Source organism: Camelus ferus, chromosome 30 (assembly GCF_009834535.1).
Source record: "Camelus ferus isolate YT-003-E chromosome 30, BCGSAC_Cfer_1.0, whole genome shotgun sequence".
Lineage (NCBI taxonomy): Eukaryota > Metazoa > Chordata > Mammalia > Artiodactyla > Camelidae > Camelus > Camelus ferus.
In genome coordinates, this window is record NC_045725.1 from 22,501,810 (window position 1) to 22,518,887 (window position 17,078).

Below are 17,078 nucleotides of genomic sequence, written 5' to 3' on the forward strand. Positions count from 1 at the left end.
AGTGAGTGATAATCTAGAATCGGGCCTACCATCATCCAGGATTTGGAAATTTAAAAATTTTAGTTGTATTCCACACTCTGCCACTTTACCTTGGCCATGCCATTTAACCTTTCTGGGCATCTGTTTCCTCGTGCATAAAGTTATTCATTTAATTAACAGCCGTTGCGATATAGCTACGCTCAAGAGTATATTTTTGCATCCTTTTGTTTCCTTGCTTTCAAATCCTACTACGCTGGCAGGGCGCGGAACTCGGCGTCTTGGAAAGTCCCGCCTCTTCAGGCCCTGCCCACCTGCCGAGCCCACCTTTAGGCTCCTCCCGGATTCAGCACAGCCCACCGCCCGTGTAGAAGCCCCGCCTTCCTTCGTCGCCGTCATCCAATAGCCAAGATACACGGCGAGGTGAGCGCGACGGAGCTTTAGGTGTCTTCTTGGCGCCTGACCAGAGTCTTGGGGAGCGCAGTTCTTCTTGAGGAGTCCCTTCTCCGAGTTGCCCGTGATATATGCAGGATCACCCGCTCCCCCACGTTCCCTCGAAAGGGTCCAACGAGGCTCTCGAACCCAGTCGCTCCCCTCCCTGGGAGCCCTGGGTCTTCACTGGACGAGGCTCTGGCCCCGCAGCATTCTGGGAGTGGTAGTTTTCTTTCTCCCAGTTCCTTCCAGGTACACCGGTGGCTAAGACTCGCAGGACTACGATTCCCAGACGCCCAAGCGAGTCTCCGGTCAAGTGGCCGGCAAGGCTGGTGGGCGGGGCCGGGCCAGCGCTCCGCTGCCGTCTGACACCCGGAGCCCGCGGGCCGCCTCGGCCCCCAGAGACCCCGGCATGGTGCGCGCGGGCGCCGTGGGGTCGCATCTCCCTGCGTCCGGCTTGGACATCTTTGGGGACCTGAGGAAGATGAACAAGCGCCAGGTAACGAAGGCCCGCGTTCGGGGCGCGCCCGAGGACCGGGACCGGCTGCGACAGCGGGAAGTCGGGGCTCCCCGGGTAGGGCTCTCGCAAGGAAAGCGCCCCGCGACTGGGGCTGGCAGTGACCCGAGGCTCCCGCCCTGGGCTCTCGGGGGCCCTGGGTTCAAATCCTCACAGACCCACGTGCGGGCACTTTCTTGCTCTGACTGACATGTGCGTATTTAGGGGACAGTGGCCCGGAAAGGGAAGAGAAATAGAAACCCCTGTCCTACGGATGTCTAGTGTGGTTGAGGAAGCGGGGAGAGGTGACTCTACGGCGAGTGACAGCTATCTGCGCACGTATTTCAAGGGCCACCCCGTGGAAGAGGGAACAGATTTCTCTGTGGGGCTTCTGAGGCCTGACGTCCAGAGGAAGGCTGCACGCGGATGCAAGTGGCAGAAAGGCTGGCGGGAGGGAGGAACTTCGGGACCCAGGGAACTGTCCAGCGATGCCTGCCAAAGCAGTTTCTTCCCATCCTGGGAAGTGTTTTCCCGACCAGGCGTTGGGACTAAATGAAGCTCCTTGTGCGGGAGAGCCCGCTGGTGGTGCTCTGTCGCTGTGGACTGAGTGAGTGTGCCAAGGGGCTTCCAAGAAGTCTTCCCTAACTTCTTTCTCAGATTCCGTGGTCTGGCAGCGCCTTGACTACGGGAGGCAGGCAGCCTGAGGTCTTTGGGCAGTTAGGCTTGATTTCTCACCCCTCTCTGAGAGGACCTCGGAGGAAAACTTCCTTCTTACTCTCTCCTTAGCCAACTCTTGGCCAGCATCACTGTCTTTGGGTCTTTATCTCTTCAGTATAAGGCAGGAGTGAGTAGGGCCTAGAAAGGATGCCCCCTCAGCTGGGAAAAATGTGATTCTTAAGCTTCTAGATAGAGAATTTAGGGGACCTGTACGGCACGGACATCACGATGGATACCGTGGATTCTGATGCTACTCTTGATACTAATAATAATTCGAAGAAAAAGGGAACCTTCCTACTAGGGAGATTTGGTTGTCTTTGAAAATGGTATTAATTCTCATGATTTTGACAGTATACTGTTTCATTTGTTCCATTATATTGAGCAGTGGGGTGATGCCCATGGAAGGACACAACTTATTCCTTTGGGCATGTGTGTTTCTTTTCCTTTCTTTTCTTTCCTCTCTTCCCCCACCCTCCTCTTTCTTTTTTCCAAGTACAATTTCAGACTAGTGCAGTCTTGTGGGAGAATTTGGTGGCTTGAATCTCATGAACTGGCTGTTTCTAGGAGTGCATGTCAGATGAGCTCCTGGGAGTTCCTGTGATTAAGATGAGTTGTGGCAGAGATTATCACTAGCTTGAAAAACCTAATGCCTTGAGCATTGATGCTGTTCACAGGAAAATCCCCCAGGAAGCAGAGCTTTACTTAAAAATATGGACTTAATTGGCTCGGTTTTAAAAATGTCCCTAAAATTGGTACCGATTACTGATTGTAGACTCTCAATGAAGGCCTTCTGATGAATGCATCAGTCCCCAAACCAGTTTGCCTTTTGAAAGATCACTATATTCCCAGTCTAAATTTAGGGGCCCATTAGTATCTGGTTGCATTGCCTACATTTTGCTAGTCTTCTAATTTAAATTCCGAAGCTCATTACTGCTGCTTCCTCGTACTTTTTTTTTTTTTTTTAAAGCTCTGTCCTTTTGTTTGTTTCTTTTTCCCTCCAAAATAGCATTCTATGACATCTTGTCAGGCATGCATGCTCCACCAGTCTTGGAAGTGGGACCTCCCTTTTCTGCTGCCCTTGCTTACTGTTAATTAAGGAAAGAGCCACATGCAAAAACAAGGACTCTTTGTTTCTGCTGTGAGGAAGAGAGGAAGACCAACAGCTACTGGCATTTCTGCTGCTCTGTCAGCCACAATGTCTGGTCTGAAATATTTGTTTAAAAACTCTTAGACATTGGCTATTTCATCTCTGTTTGACAAAGACTGAGTGTGAGCCTGCTTCTAAACTCTGCTGGGGTGATTTAAGTGCCAAGCATACAGAGTTGGGAGGCTAAGATGAACAGCAGCAAAAGGCACCAGTGACATGTGGGGTGTGTATTTTAGATTCCAGTGAGCTTGTCATTAGTAGTTACATCAAAATTACATTTTCTAGATACCCGGATTGCAATGCTAGGCTCAGTTGATGGGTCCCTTAAAGGTGGTGTTTGAAACGGTGATCTGTGCTTTTGTGGTTAGCTTGATTGTTAGGTTTTGTGTAATTGGCCATCTCTTGAGCAAACAGATGTCTTGTTCAAAGGAAGTTTGTTTGTTTTTGTTTTTTAATGAATTTTGGTTTTAATACCCTTCAGTGAATTTTTCAAGCATACAGAATTATACTGGAAAATATATTCTTGGTCTTTATTAGATAAGTGGCAATATTTTATAATTTGCTTTTATCAGAGTGGAGCCCCATGGTTTGAAACTTTGTATAAAAATAGCAATCTCTTGAAAACTGTGTCTTGGGCTTTCCTAATCAGAGCTGTGATTCATAATGAAACAATGGTCTTTTACTAAACCCTTAAGTCAAGCGAAGCAGGTGGTGAAGTTTTTGAATGTGAACTCAGTGAGCAACTTCTGCTTTGGACTGATGTGATCTGCAAGGCTGATTTTAGGTTAGAAGCAACACTTTAACATATAATAGCCCAACACTTGAAAAATACCCGTTTAGCACCCCAGTTTCCTTTTTTGCTCTCCTGGGTATTGAATTTAGTTTCATAATTTGCTACTGACACAGTAGCCAAGGAGTTGAAAAAAGTGTATGTAATTTTAATTTTGAATTGCGTTTATTTTCCTATTTTCACTTATTGAATAAAAATATCTTAGTTATTTTAATTCACCCTTTGTCCCTACTTTTGTAACCTTCACAATTACCTCAAATTACATAATTTCACACAATAGTAATTTTAGCAAGAGACGGTTTTGAGCTTTGCTCTTCCTTTCTTATGATCATATCAGAATACGTTTTCATGTTTTGTCACACTCTTCAAAATGATTATTTTCATGGCCTCTATCTTGTCCAATTGCACTTTAAACAATCCCCCACTCCCTCCAAGATTTTGAAATTAACCTTTGCTCATCGTAGGAATTTTAAAGAATAGAGAGTAGTTTAAAGAAGACAATTCAGTTGCTCATAATTCCACCGTGCCAAGGTAGCCTCTGTTGGAGGGAGGATGTAGCTCAAGTGGTAAAGCACATGCTTAGCATGCACGAGGTCCTAGGTTCAATCCCCAGTACCTCCTCTAAAAATAAATAATAAAACCTAATTACTTCCCCTCTGCCAACACACACACACACACACACACACACACACACACACACACACACACAAAACCGTAAGATAAGCTCTGTTAGCATCTTCGGGGATCTCCTTGTGTTTGCTTTATAAACTGTTTACAGTTTGTGGAAATCCTACTGCAGCCTACGTTTTTCACTCAGTATGTCTTGAGTGGTCATGCCCATTAAAGTTCTTTATTCATTGTTTGAGATGATGCAGTAATTTGCCTTTATTTACTCAGCCATTTCTCTACTGTTGTTCATTTATTTCCTTTTCCCTGTTACTAGAAATAAGACTGTAGTAAATATCTTTGGGCCATAATTCCCTGTCTGCCTTTGTTTTAGACTGAATAATTCCTAGACGTAGTTATTAGTGGACCGAGAGCAACCTCTTGTTACTAATGCTTGAAACTAAATTGCTTTCAGAATGGTTATAGCAGCTTGCACCCCCACCACAACATATGCTTACCAAGCACTGAGTATGAGCATTAAATGAAAAAACAACTTTAAGTTTACTAGGCTGAAAAAGAGGGAAGGGTGGAGGCAGGATTTAGTTTGAAGATTTTATTTTATTTTAATTTTCTTTTATTGAAGTATAGTTAATTTACGGTGTTGTGTGAACACTTTATTTATTCACCATGTGTATTTCTTCTTTGGAATATTAATAGTTTTAAGCTTTTGCCTCTTTTTCTTGTTAGTGGGATTTTAGTGTTTTTCTTACTACCAGTTTGTATGTGTCCACCATGAATTTCTCACTATTTCTTTAACAAATTGAGTACTTACTTTTAGCCAGGACTTTGTTGAACATTGGGGATACAGCAGTGAATGAGGCTGAAATCATCGTTGCCTTTGTGGAATTTACAGCTTACTGTGAAAAACACATTAAGTGATTATATGCGTAATTATCAAGGTGATGGATGGTATAAAGAAATACAGGATGCAGTGAGAATATATAACAGGAGGACCTAGGCTGGTCTATAGCAGAGGTTGGCAAACTCTAGCCTACTGCCTGTTTCTATAAATAAAGTTTTATTGGAACACAGCCATGTTCTTTTTTTTTTTTTTTTTAACATATTGTCTCTAGCTGCTTTCTCACTGTAACAGTAGAACTGAGTCATTTCAGCAGAGATGATAAGGCCCCTAAATCTAAAATATTTATTACCTGGCCCATGTGCTCTTTGAAGCCCTGGCAGATCCCAGCAGCGTAGCTGGTGTGCAGTGAGCTTCTGCCGACGCTGGGGAGTAGGGGCCCATGTCAGGGCCTTAGAGATCATATTCATCCTCAGAGTGTGGGATGCAGTCAGAGGGCCTTTCTTAGGGCACAGAAGTGACCAGAGGTGCATTTGAAAATGAGCGCTGAGTGTAGCGTGGAGAACACATTGGAACAGGTGTGCCTGGACATCGGGAGGCTGGTTAGGAGGCTCTCAGGGTGTCTGACAGGCTGTGCTGGTGCCTTGGATGAGCCTTGGAGGAGAGAGGGGACTGTGTGGATGCCAGGAACGTTCAGAGGATGGAATGTATAGAATAAATGAGTAGGGGTGGTAATGCCATTTATTGAGATGGGATCATGAGCACTGAAGGCTTTGTGGGGAAGTAAGTTCAGTTTTGATCATGTTGGATTGGAGGTGCCTGTAAGGACATCCGAGTGGACGTGTCAGGGAGGCGGTTGGAAATCTCAGTATTGGGAATAGTTAGCATGATGGTCCCAACGCCAGCATTTGAAGGTCCAGTTAGAGGAGGAGGAACTGGCAGGGGGACTAAAAAGAAGGTGGTCAGAGAGTATAGTATGCCATCCTGGAAGCCAGGGGCAGAGAACGTGTAGAAGGGATTATCTGTGTTGAAAGCTGCCAAAAGCTCAGCAAGGTAAGGATGACAGTTGTCCATTGGATTTAGTGAGCATGCAACTTGAGTCTGAAGGCTGAGGAGTGACTTAGATGGTGAAGAAGGAGAGAATCCTGGGGTGGAAACTCTTGAGAAATTTGGCTGTGAAGGAGAGAGAGGGTGTAAAAGCTGCGCGGAGGATGTGAGGTGGAAGATTTCAGATGAGAGAGACTTAAGGTGATGGGAGGGAGAAGATCTGGTGCAGTGGTCCAGCCTCTCTGTGCATCAGGATCCGCTGTGAGCTGTTGAGGAAACAGGCATGCCAGCACAGCACCCCTCCCCTCCCATTGATTCCACTGGTCTTGGATAGAGACCAGGTAGACCATGTTCCAAAGGCTCCCCAGGTGATTCTAAAGGGAGGCTAAGGCTGAGAACCAATGGTAGCGAACCAGCAGCTTCAGCATCACCTGGGAACTTGTTTGAAATGCAAATTCTCAGGCCCTACGTGGGGATGCTGGTGCACATTGAAGTTTGAGAACCATTGCTATAGAGGCTGGTCTACACTCTCAGAAGTCAGAACCCTGTAAAACTACCTGCCACATCCCTACTAGGACTTCCTGAGTGCCTTCAGCCCCCATTTCTTGAGGCCTCATGCATTAAAAAAACTATTTACAGAGATATTTAAACTGTGCTTAAAATTGCATTTTAAGCTGTATTCAATCCTCAAAAAGAGTCCATCACCCTGCGTTGTCTCAGTTAAAATTATACTTGGATATTCGAGGAAAACAGTATTGTCCAGAATCACATGATCTGAGTCCTAGTTCCAGACTCACTTCAAAAGGATTTTCTGGAAAGCTGGCAGGTAGCTGGGATCTAATCTCACTTGCTCTGATATACCACTAAAACTATATGCAGTCAGGGGAGCTTAAAAAGGCATCCGTTACTCCAAGATAGGAAGCCCAGGAAAGAAAACAAGATCAAATCAAATACTAGACGCTGGCATACAGAAGAGGGGCCGCTGACATAGCCGGGCCAGCAGTGGGGACTGAGGACTAAGTCCTCACTGCGTCCCCTGAGAAAGCCTCCATGACTCAAGCATTGGCAGGACCAAATGTCTCCAGAATGGGGCTGGGGGAGGGGTGTACTTAGAGCCCTAGGCGTCCCCCCCCCAGCTCTCCTCAGAGGTCTTCCCCTCCCAGCTAGAGGTCTGGAAGTCTCTTTTCCGGAGGAGTAAACAGAAGTCCTGGGGTAGGGGCTGCTGCCAGTCCCTATGGAGGACGCCGGCACTGAACTGCGAGGGGCTGCGTGCTGCCTGGAGAGATGGCGGTGGAGGTGGGGGTCCCGCAAGGACGAGAGTCCTGCGTGTGGGTGAACACACAGGCCTGTGCGCAGGGAAGGGCCTCCTTGGACCAGAGCCGTGGGGATGGGGTAGTGTCAGTGCCAGGTGTGCTGCTAAGAGTGGGCAGTTACAGGGGAGGCAGAGGGGCTCGGGAGGTGAGGAGGTCCAGGAATTGAGACGCCAGAATGTTGGCTGGGCCATCCACGCTCTTCACATCCCAAGAGCAGCCGCAGGAGTGCTGAAGAGGAAGGCTGAGGCAGGTACCCAAGTGAGGAGCCATCCTGGAGGACAGTGAGGGAGGCGGCCCTGTGGGTCCCAGCTCAGTGGTCTCAGGTGGAGTGAAGTCAGCTTAGAACCACGTCCTTCCTTGGGTGGCCTTCCCTCTGTGTTCTTAACCAGATGTTTGTTGCTCCTCTTTTAAAACATTTATGGAAACTCTAAACATGCAGAGTGTTTAAAGTTTCTGTTCATTAAAAAATTTTTTTAATTTGTATTTTATTATTATTTTCAGTGGAGGTACTGGGGATTGAGCCCAGGACCTCATGTGTACTAAGCATGTGCTTTACCACTGAGCTACACCCTTCTGCTCTGTTACTTTTAAATTGTACTTTCAGATGCCTCATGGCTAAGTGCGGCAGGACTCTGAAGCCTCAGTTGGGGCCGTCCTGGCGTGCGTGGGGCCAGGTGGTTCTAGGTGAACCACGTGGAGTGTGCCGGGCCCCCAGGTCAGACCTGGTTCTCTACACTGGGGCGGGAAGCCTGGTGGTAACACCCTCAGGATTGAAGGTCCTGGGAGATTCCCGAGAGGTAAGGAAGGTCTTACCGAGGCTGTTGCAGAGCGGGCCCCACAGGTTGCTCTGGTTTTGTGTGTGTGTGTGTGTGTGTGTGTGTGTGTGTGTGTGTGTGTGTGTGTGTGTGTGTGTGTGTGTTTTCTTCTCCCTTTTTCTCTTATTGAAGGAGAGATGGTATATGGGCATTTCCATGGACAGAAGTTGAAATTCTACCTAGTTTTGTAGTTTATGCAAACTAGTTTCATGTCCTAAAATCACAGCTTTTTTTTTTTTGCCTTTTTTTTTTTTCTTTCCCAAAAACAAGCACATTTCCAGCTTAGAGTTAGTGAATATTCTGCCACTGGTTCTCACTTTCAGTTTGGCCTTTTTCATTCCAGCTCTACTACCAGGTTTTAAACTTTGCCATGATCGTGTCCTCAGCGCTCATGATCTGGAAAGGCCTGATCGTCCTCACGGGCAGCGAGAGCCCCATCGTGGTGGTGCTGAGGTAGGTCCTGCCGGCCGCCCTGCGGCTGCCGCCCTGGGGACCCAGGCGCGGTGGGGACAGCCCAGACTCTGGGTTCTCACTGGAGAGAGTTTTAGAGTTTTCTTCTATTTGGTATCTATTTTGAGAAAGTTTCGTTTTTTCTGGCTTTTGTTAAAAAATCTTACCTTTTGCAATAGATGTTTAGGCCTTTCATCATGTTGATGCCACCATGCAAGGTGACATTTTAATAATTTAGTAATAATGCATTATTTGTGTACAAATTGATTTTTTTAGGTGGATCTTTTTATTAAGTATAGTCAATTTACAGTGTTTAAATTTCTAGTTTACAGCATAGTGATTCATTTATATATATATGTATATATATATTCCTTTTCATAGTCTTTTTCATTACAGGCCATTACCAGGTATTGAATATAGTTCTCTGTGCTGTACAGTAGAACCTTGTTGTTACAAATTGATTTTTAAACATAACTAATTGAAAACTATTACTTGGTTTTCTTTGTACCAAGTAGGCAGGAAGTAGGTATCCCCAGTGCGTAGCATCGTGTCATATTTTTTCAGATTTCTTCAGCCATATTGCAGTAGATGGCTCCTCTCTTCTCGAGACTGTTACTCTTAAAAGCACAGCATCTTTATTTTAGAAAAGTTAATACTGTGGTTAACTTCATGGAGCTATGAAATCATCCAAGGGGAAAAACTTAATAATCAATGTGAAATTAAATCACATGTTTGGGAGCCATTAGGTGCTTGAAGATGCTTTGTGCAGTGTGTCTTATGGATCACCGAGTCTCACTGCAGTGGGAGTGGAGCCCTTTGGTTTTACAGGGGGAGTGGCGGCTGCAGCAGTGACGTACGTGGTGAGGGTCCCAGGTGGTCAGGGCAGGAGAACCCAGCACACAGGGTTCTTGGCTTCCAAGCCGGTGCCCTTCCCTTCCTCTCGCCCTGCTGCCACGTCATGGGGCTACAGCCAGCCACCCTTCTGTGGCTGACCAAGGGGCCCACTTCGAGAGAGACAGCATTTCCATAAAGTGGGGAGCCCGAGGCTAGCAGAGCTCACACACAGAGCTGAGGGGCCTCTCATTCACTGGGTTCACGCTGTGCTCCGAGGGTGCCCGAGGGTCTGGGAGGGTAAGTTAGGAGGGAGAAGGGGACCATGCTTATGGATTGTAGACACCTTAACCTTGCTTCACTTGTGACAGCTCCACTTTTATATATTTTATGTGGTTATACTTTACCTGGTAAGATTTCATTTGAAGGAAGTATTTTTAAGGCTTTAAAAAAAAGAAAGAAAGAAAGAAATTAAACCCCTCAACTTCAAATGGGCCCTGTCACTTAACAGCTAAGGAACCGGAGGCCCAGCGAGGCCAAGTTGCTTGCATCTCACAGTTGCTTGTGGCAGTTTTGGCAGAGCCAGACTCCATCCCAGATGTCCTGGCTCTCCTTCCGTCACATGGACGCACTCGCGTGCAGAAACTCTCGTGAAGTCGCAGTACCTGCAGTACCTGGGGGCTTGTTTTTCTTAAAGCATCCTTTATAATTCTAAAGCAATTTGGTTTGTCAGCATTAGCTGTTGACGTCACGAGGGATGTGTGACCTTGGAGAACACTGACCTTGGGGGCATCCCTGGCCTTTGAGGAAAGCAACGATGAGCTGTCATTAGTGAAACGTCTCAAAGAACTGCTTTCCTCATGGGACGCGATGATGACTCTGTCTGAGGCCAGGCTGCGGTGTGCTCTTCCTGCCTCTGAGACTTGTTCACGGAGGTTTTTAATTTTTTTAACCGCAGTCCTTGTCACAGACTGCGATGATTTTCTAGAAACTTCTCCCCATTGTGTGTCTTCAGGAATTTTGTCAGAGTGAAGATGAAGCAACAGATAAAGAAAATATCTGAAGCATTTTAGCTATTATTCTTTAAAAGAAATGAAACCCTGAAGCAATTACGTTGTATTTTCAGAAGATGATAAAATAAACTTCCGTGTTGGGCTTGAGGGGGAGACCCAGGTTTGTTTTTACTTAGATATTTTCTCTTTCTTTTCCTCTTCATCATGTATATTTCCAGCCCTCGCTACCCTTTGAAATTCAGATTTGTTTGGTTTTGAGTGCTGGACCTATTACCATTCTTAGAGTCACTGGTTTCCCCTAAAAATAAAGCTGTCAGCAGGTGCGGGGTGACAGGCTGGCCTCAGCTGCGTTTCTCTGGGCTGCTTCCCGCCTGTGCTCCAGGTTTAAGGTCAGGGGCTGGGAGGGGCGGGTGGACCAGCGTCTGGGGCGGCTCCCCTTGTGAACCCACACCTTGTCAAGCCCCCCATTTCTTCATCAGACTGGTTCTTTCTCCCCATTCCTGCCCTCGACATACTCACTCGTCGTTGGCTCCACAGCCCCTGTGTTTAGTCTGACTGACTTTCTCATGCAGTAAAACAAAGCACAGGCGGATAGAAAATGAGTTCTGTTTTGATGATTTCACCTTCCACTAGATTACACTTTACTTTGAATCCACTGAAGATTTTTGGCGTGGGTTTAGACTGGTACTCTGTGGGATTATTCACGGGCCTCACGTCAAACACAGTCGAGTTTTGTTAGAATTGGGCTTTCTGCAGAACACGGTTCAAAGGATCGCGCTGCAGGAGTCGGAAGACTTGGCCTTGACTCTTGTCCCAACCTTCAGCTTGGCTTTCGGTAGATCATCCTCCCTAAGTGTATTCATTAGTCTGTTTCTCGTTCCGTGAACAAGTATGTCCATGACCTGGGTGCTGGGGACACACCACAAAATGTGAGAACTGCCCTAGAGTATTAACCACCTTCGGAGCCTGTAGTTCTGAATGAAAGTAGTATTGGTAGATGGAGGGCTTTGAGGCTAAAAAATGGCTTTTACTCCAAAGAGTCCACATCATTCTGAGTTGTTTTTCTACCTGATGCAAACTGCAGAGGGGCCCAGTAGTGCCCTTTTCACACTTAAGTCCGAGAAGAAACGATTCCCTTTGTCCCTGACCTTTGTCCCCATGAGCGGTCAGGAGAAACCCCTGCGGCCCCTTGTATATAGCTCGTCGACCTACATGACTGTGATGAAAGCTGACCTTCTGACTGGTACGTTACATTCTTTATGAATTGACGTGTTCGCCTGGCAAACCCAGGGTACTTCTGATGTGATTTTCTGCTTCCTTCCAGTGGCAGCATGGAGCCAGCCTTTCACAGGGGCGACCTTCTGTTCCTAACAAATTTCCGGGAAGACCCGATTAGAGCTGGCGAAATCGTTGTTTTTAAAGTGGAAGGACGAGACATTCCAATAGTTCACAGAGTAATCAAAGTTCATGAAAAGTAAAGACGCTTTACTTCTCTTGGGTTTTGTTCCGTAAATTTTGGGGAGACAGTTTTAACGGTTGATTAGAAAGTGGCAGAAGCACCGAGTGTGTTCCTGTGTCTGCCGTTTATTAACTGGGTGGCTTTGCACCTGCTGCTCAGCTCAGCGTGTTCAGTGGGAACGATGCTACTTTATCCACTGCAACTCACAGGGTGATTATGAGAACAAAGTGAGCTGATGGTCACTAAAGCACTTGAAAACCCTAAACTGCTGCACAATGTAAGATGGAATGTATTCTTGTGTAATAGTAGTTATTGGAAAGAGTCTCAAAGAAAATCAAGTCTCATTGTAATTGAGGAGGACTTTGATATGAGAGTTACCTTCTGAAATGTAGAAAGCTACTGTTTCTCTGTCACTTTGGACTGACTGGCATTCTCAACAGTAAGATTAGCCCCAGAGGGATAAAAGCTCCTTTCCCCAACTCGTGCCATGATTCGGTCATTGCATATCCTGCATTAATTTTCCTCCCAAAATGGCTTTGCCTTTCCCTTAAATGCCAGTGATGACTTATTAAGACACTTCTTGGGAACCAGAAACAATTACTTCTGGCTCAAATATATTCAGTTTCCATGAGAGAATACAGTCATATGATTAGCAGAAATGTTATATTTTAAGCTACATTTACCTTTATGCAGCTTAGTGTAGCATTTTACCTGCATGAGTTATGGAATTAAAATCAGGTATGTGTATTTGTATGGAGTGTGCGTGTGTAACTATTTATACACTTCCTGTATTAGATTCTCATTCCATTCAGTGCTTCCAGGTGTTCCCCAAAGATGTTTGATTCTTAAAATAGTCACTTCACTTTACTCTAAACATTAGCGCGGCCCTGTCCTGGTTCGTGTTAACACACCAGTACTGTGCTAACGTTAGCTGGTGTCTACTTGTTAACTTACTGACGAAGAAATGTGCTCAGTCACGATGTGTCAGAACTCTCACCTGCTTTTAAAACAATTTCCAAAGATGAGAAATTGTTCAAAGCTGGGGAAATAATGATTTGCTGTAATTTGCATGGATTGTGAGAGGCAGCCCGGATTTTTGGCCTCTTGATTTCCTTCGTAACCGCAGCGGCAAATCGACTTGCTCCTTTTGGCATGATTTCTAACCTTTGTGGACTTTTAATATTTTATCAGATTATTTAGTGCATTTTTTCATTTGTCTTATTGAAAGAAGACCCTCTTTAAAGGTCTGTGATGCTATAATATGGTGCGGCTGGTGTCAAGGCGGAGCAAGCACTGGTTTAGAATGTTTAAAACGAGTCCCACCTGTCTTTTTAACACAGTGATTTTATACCGTTTGTAATTCTTGTTTGTTTGCAAACTGGATTGTACACCACCTTGCTCAGTGGTGAAGGAAGTAAGGTGTTAACACAGTCCATATTTGGTAAGGAGAAGTAAACTGAGGAGAGCTAAGAGCGCACTCATGTTTGAATTACCTCGAGCGAGGATCTGTGTAATCTGGGACCAAGTTCACGTCCAGAGTGAAGAGGATTATCAGCCGTGTTAACCGGTTGGTCTGTGAGGACTGAGAGTGGGTGGATTCAGGTGCTGGAGCAAGTCCTTGCCACCATGGTGCCCTGTGCTTTCCCATGCTTTTAGGTTGTCAGGGTTAACTTAAGTGTTTTAGAATTTAAGTCTACAAAATTGCCATTAGATTTGTGCTTTAGCTGAATGGTCATTTCCAAGCAATCCTCTTAGACCAAGAAAGATCAAGTTATCTTTGACTGGTTTCCGAAAGGGCCATATCTGACTGCAAAGTGTTGGCTACACGGATATTTTTCTAACAATGCTGTGCTGAAAATAATTTCTGAAAGGACATTGTTTTGCTTTCCAGAGATAATGGAGACATCAAATTCCTGACTAAAGGAGATAATAATGAAGTCGACGACAGGGGCTTGTACAAAGAGGGCCAAAACTGGCTCGAAAAGAAGGACGTGGTGGGAAGAGCCAGAGGGTGAGTGAGGGTCAACTTTTATGCTCCACAGAAGATGCAGAAACCAGAGAAGTACTTAGAAACAAAGAAACCAAATGTGTAAGTTAGTAGAATCATCGTTCATTACAAATGTTCTATGTCAGGAGAGTTGTGAGCAGCTCTGCTTTGGACTGTGAAGACTAAACGTAACTCAGAACATCCTAAGGGCCTAAAATCTGAAACTGAATGCAGGTATGCTGTCTGTATCATGGGTTTAATTCTATTTTTGAAATAAATCCTCACCTAGAGATTAGTTATTTATAGATTTTAAGTAACAGTTGTAGGAAATCCTCCCAGAGACTCCCCACGGTCTAACACTGTGCTGAATACCCGAGGTAGGCCTTGCACCCACACAGGTATGTGCACGCATATATAATACACACACTTTCACGAAGAAGAATTGTATTTCTTTCACCCCACAGGAGGTTGGAAATCACTTTCTCTGTTAAGTCTACATGTGTCTTTTTAAACTGCTACATGCTGTTCCTCTGAGAATCATACCTTATTTAACTAGTCTTCTTTTGGTGGACATTTGGATTATTTCCTGTTTCTTATGACTAAAAACAGTTCTGTGATAAATTTTTTTAATACCCAACTTTGTATAATTGTTCCAGTTATGAGTTCTGCTTCTGGTTGACACAGCGGAGAGTCTGTCCTCTTATTAAATACCAAAAAAGGCTATTCTTCCCCTCTCTTGGTGACCCTTTTTATGTTTAACCCTTGTTGGAAATGTCTCCTTTTATGTAAATCCCATCGGCTGCATCAGGCTGGAGAACACTGGTGACATTTTCTAAGATTCAGCTTTATTCATCAGACTGCGGGTTAAGGCCTCTTTCTTCCCCTTTCCTCCCCTGCTCAGCTTTTAACCATTTGCTCTCTATTGCATTTCCAGCAGGGAGATGAGAGACTTGGGGCTGGTCAGTCCTCTATTTTAGACACCTAGGTGATAGGCTTTGTGTAAGTGAGAGGTTGAAGCTGCTGGTGTTGAAGAACACTCGGCGGCACTCAGGGCATGTTACCTTATTTCTCATCAGTGACGTGATTGAGGCTTGGGTCACACTGATTACACGTTGACGTCAGTTTTTTCAGCACGATCCTTGGCTGGCTTGTGCTGGTTTGTTATCTCTGGGACCATAGTCGTGTTTGGGCACAAGTTACGGGATTCACATTTGCATTCAGCGCCCAACAAACTTGCCTGTTACATCTGAAAGGTACCATGGAATGAAAATCATGAGGGTCCTTCCAGCTACAAACTAATCACTCGTGTGCTTTTAAAAGCCTTCTCTAACTGCAGTTTTTATGTAAGTCATCTGAATCTTAACTTCTCTACTAAGAAAAACGGCACTGGGCTTGTGAAAGTGGTGCATTCTGTCGTACAAGGGGCTCAACTAAGTATTTTAATTCCGTTCTGGTGGCTGCAGCAAGTGAAGACACACAGTGTCTCTAGCTCGGGATTTGCCTTCTTAAAAAATTGTCCTGGCTCTTAGCACTGATGCTTTTCACTCATAAAAGCCTTTTGAGACAGGAGTGAGTATTGTCTTTATGGCTCCAATCAGTGGTGTCTCCCGAGGCGATTTTTTTTTTCCTAATGCTGATTTATAGTGTTTTCAAGTGTTGCTATCATCCTATAACAAACACTTTTTATATTTCTGGCTTTTTTCCCTGACAATTTAGGTTTTTACCATATGTTGGTATGGTCACCATAATCATGAATGACTATCCAAAATTCAAGGTAGGAATTTATGTGTACGTCTGTATTTAAAAAAAACAAACAACAGGGGCGCTTTAACATGTGCAACTGTAAAGATGCCGTCTGTTTAAAATGTTTTGCTAGTGAAGTCTTCTACAGAGTGTAGTTAACTACAATAACATAAATCATTTAAATTGTCGACACTGAAATTAATTTGAAGTAGCTACTTCCACCTTTTATGTTCATGGAGTATGTTCTAAAATGGCACCTATATATTTTTTGCTTTTTATTACAGAGATCTTTAAACATACAAAAAAAAAAAAGGAGTCCAATGAACCCAGTAATGCTTATCTCACAACTTCAACAAAATAGTATCTTTTTAAAAAAAAAAATCATTTGAAACACAATAGGAACACCTACGTAAGAATGAGTAGTACATTATCTGTGTTTGTCGGACGTTTAATATTCAGCCCATCAGTATATTTGGGGCGTTTTAACTCTCATGTGTTATTGAACAGCTCACTTGGGGAACATAGCATGGGGAAAGAGGTCATCTTTTGATTCTGTCCTCAGTCCAGTATTGACCAAACTTTATCTGAATACGTTTATAGGCCAAACTTATTTGTCAGCCTCATAGTAATCTTCCATTGTGTTTTCTTTACAGTACGCGCTTTTGGCGGTAATGGGTGCATACGTGTTACTAAAACGTGAATCCTAAAATGAAAAGCAGTTCCTGGGACCAGATGGAAACAAATTCTGTTGAAAGAGAGAAAAACTAATATATTTGAAATGTTCCACTTTCTGTATAAAAGGAAACAATGTGGAGACGTTTTTGTCTTGTTCGAATAAATGATTCATCAATAAAGACTGTTTTCTTTTGTGGACTCTGATTTGGATGCGCTCAGTCTCTCTGCCGCTCAGGGTCATCATCCTCAGCCGAGTCTGAGGGTCTGCAGCACTTCCAGAATCAGCCAGGCCGTTTCTGGGCCTGGCCTGCTAGTGGGACAGCGTGTAGTCCACGTGACATAGTTGTGACGTCTGGGTTTCCAAAATAAAATTCCAGGCATAACATAATAGCATTTCCGAGGGGAAACAAACAGGCCCTTAAAAGGAAATGATTTCTTATTTATTGAAGTGTAGTCTGATAAACTAATAAAGCCTAAAATCTTTTTAGAAAGATGTGTTCTGCTTTCTTTTTGTAGTTTGATATATCTTGAGATTGTTGGATCAATTTATTTAAAAGTGTTTGATAAAGTTACAATAACAGTGCCTACTCTTTTGATAAATTGCAAAAAGCACAAATGAGTAAAAGGGTCATGTCCCTTTCCCCTCAGCCTCCCTTCACCTGTTTCCCAGGGATCTCCACGATTTGGGTTTAGTTTTGTTACATTTGCACTATGCACAGTGC

General features: G+C 44.5%; 1 protein-coding gene across 2 annotated transcripts; it reads left to right on the forward strand.

Moving 5' to 3' along the window:
- Positions 1-478: 478 nt before the first annotated feature.
- On the forward strand, positions 479-16,554 carry SEC11C (SEC11 homolog C, signal peptidase complex subunit). 2 transcript variants are annotated; one of them, XM_032470422.1, is made up of 6 exons: positions 479-907; positions 8,542-8,651; positions 11,817-11,966; positions 13,843-13,962; positions 15,655-15,712; positions 16,335-16,554. In XM_032470422.1, exons 1-6 carry the CDS (start codon positions 821-823, stop codon positions 16,386-16,388), a joined length of 579 nt encoding a protein of 192 aa, XP_032326313.1. In that variant the 5' UTR covers positions 479-820; the 3' UTR covers positions 16,389-16,554. The 2 variants fall into 2 exon arrangements, with proteins under 2 accessions (XP_032326313.1, XP_032326314.1); XM_032470423.1 differs by lacking the exon at positions 11,817-11,966 and having other exon boundaries at positions 727-907.
- Positions 16,555-17,078: the final 524 nt, after the last annotated feature.

Bases quoted from the DNA above. Each gene is read 5' to 3' on its own strand.
- SEC11C (XM_032470422.1), top strand. From the start codon at position 821: ATGGTGCGCGCGGGCGCCGTGGGGTCGCATCTCCCTGCGTCCGGCTTG. The intron at 908-8,541 runs GTAACGAAGGCC...TTTTCATTCCAG, and splicing joins GGAAGATGAACAAGCGCCAG to CTCTACTACCAGGTTTTAAA. The intron at 11,967-13,842 runs GTAAAGACGCTT...TTTGCTTTCCAG, and splicing joins GTAATCAAAGTTCATGAAAA to AGATAATGGAGACATCAAAT.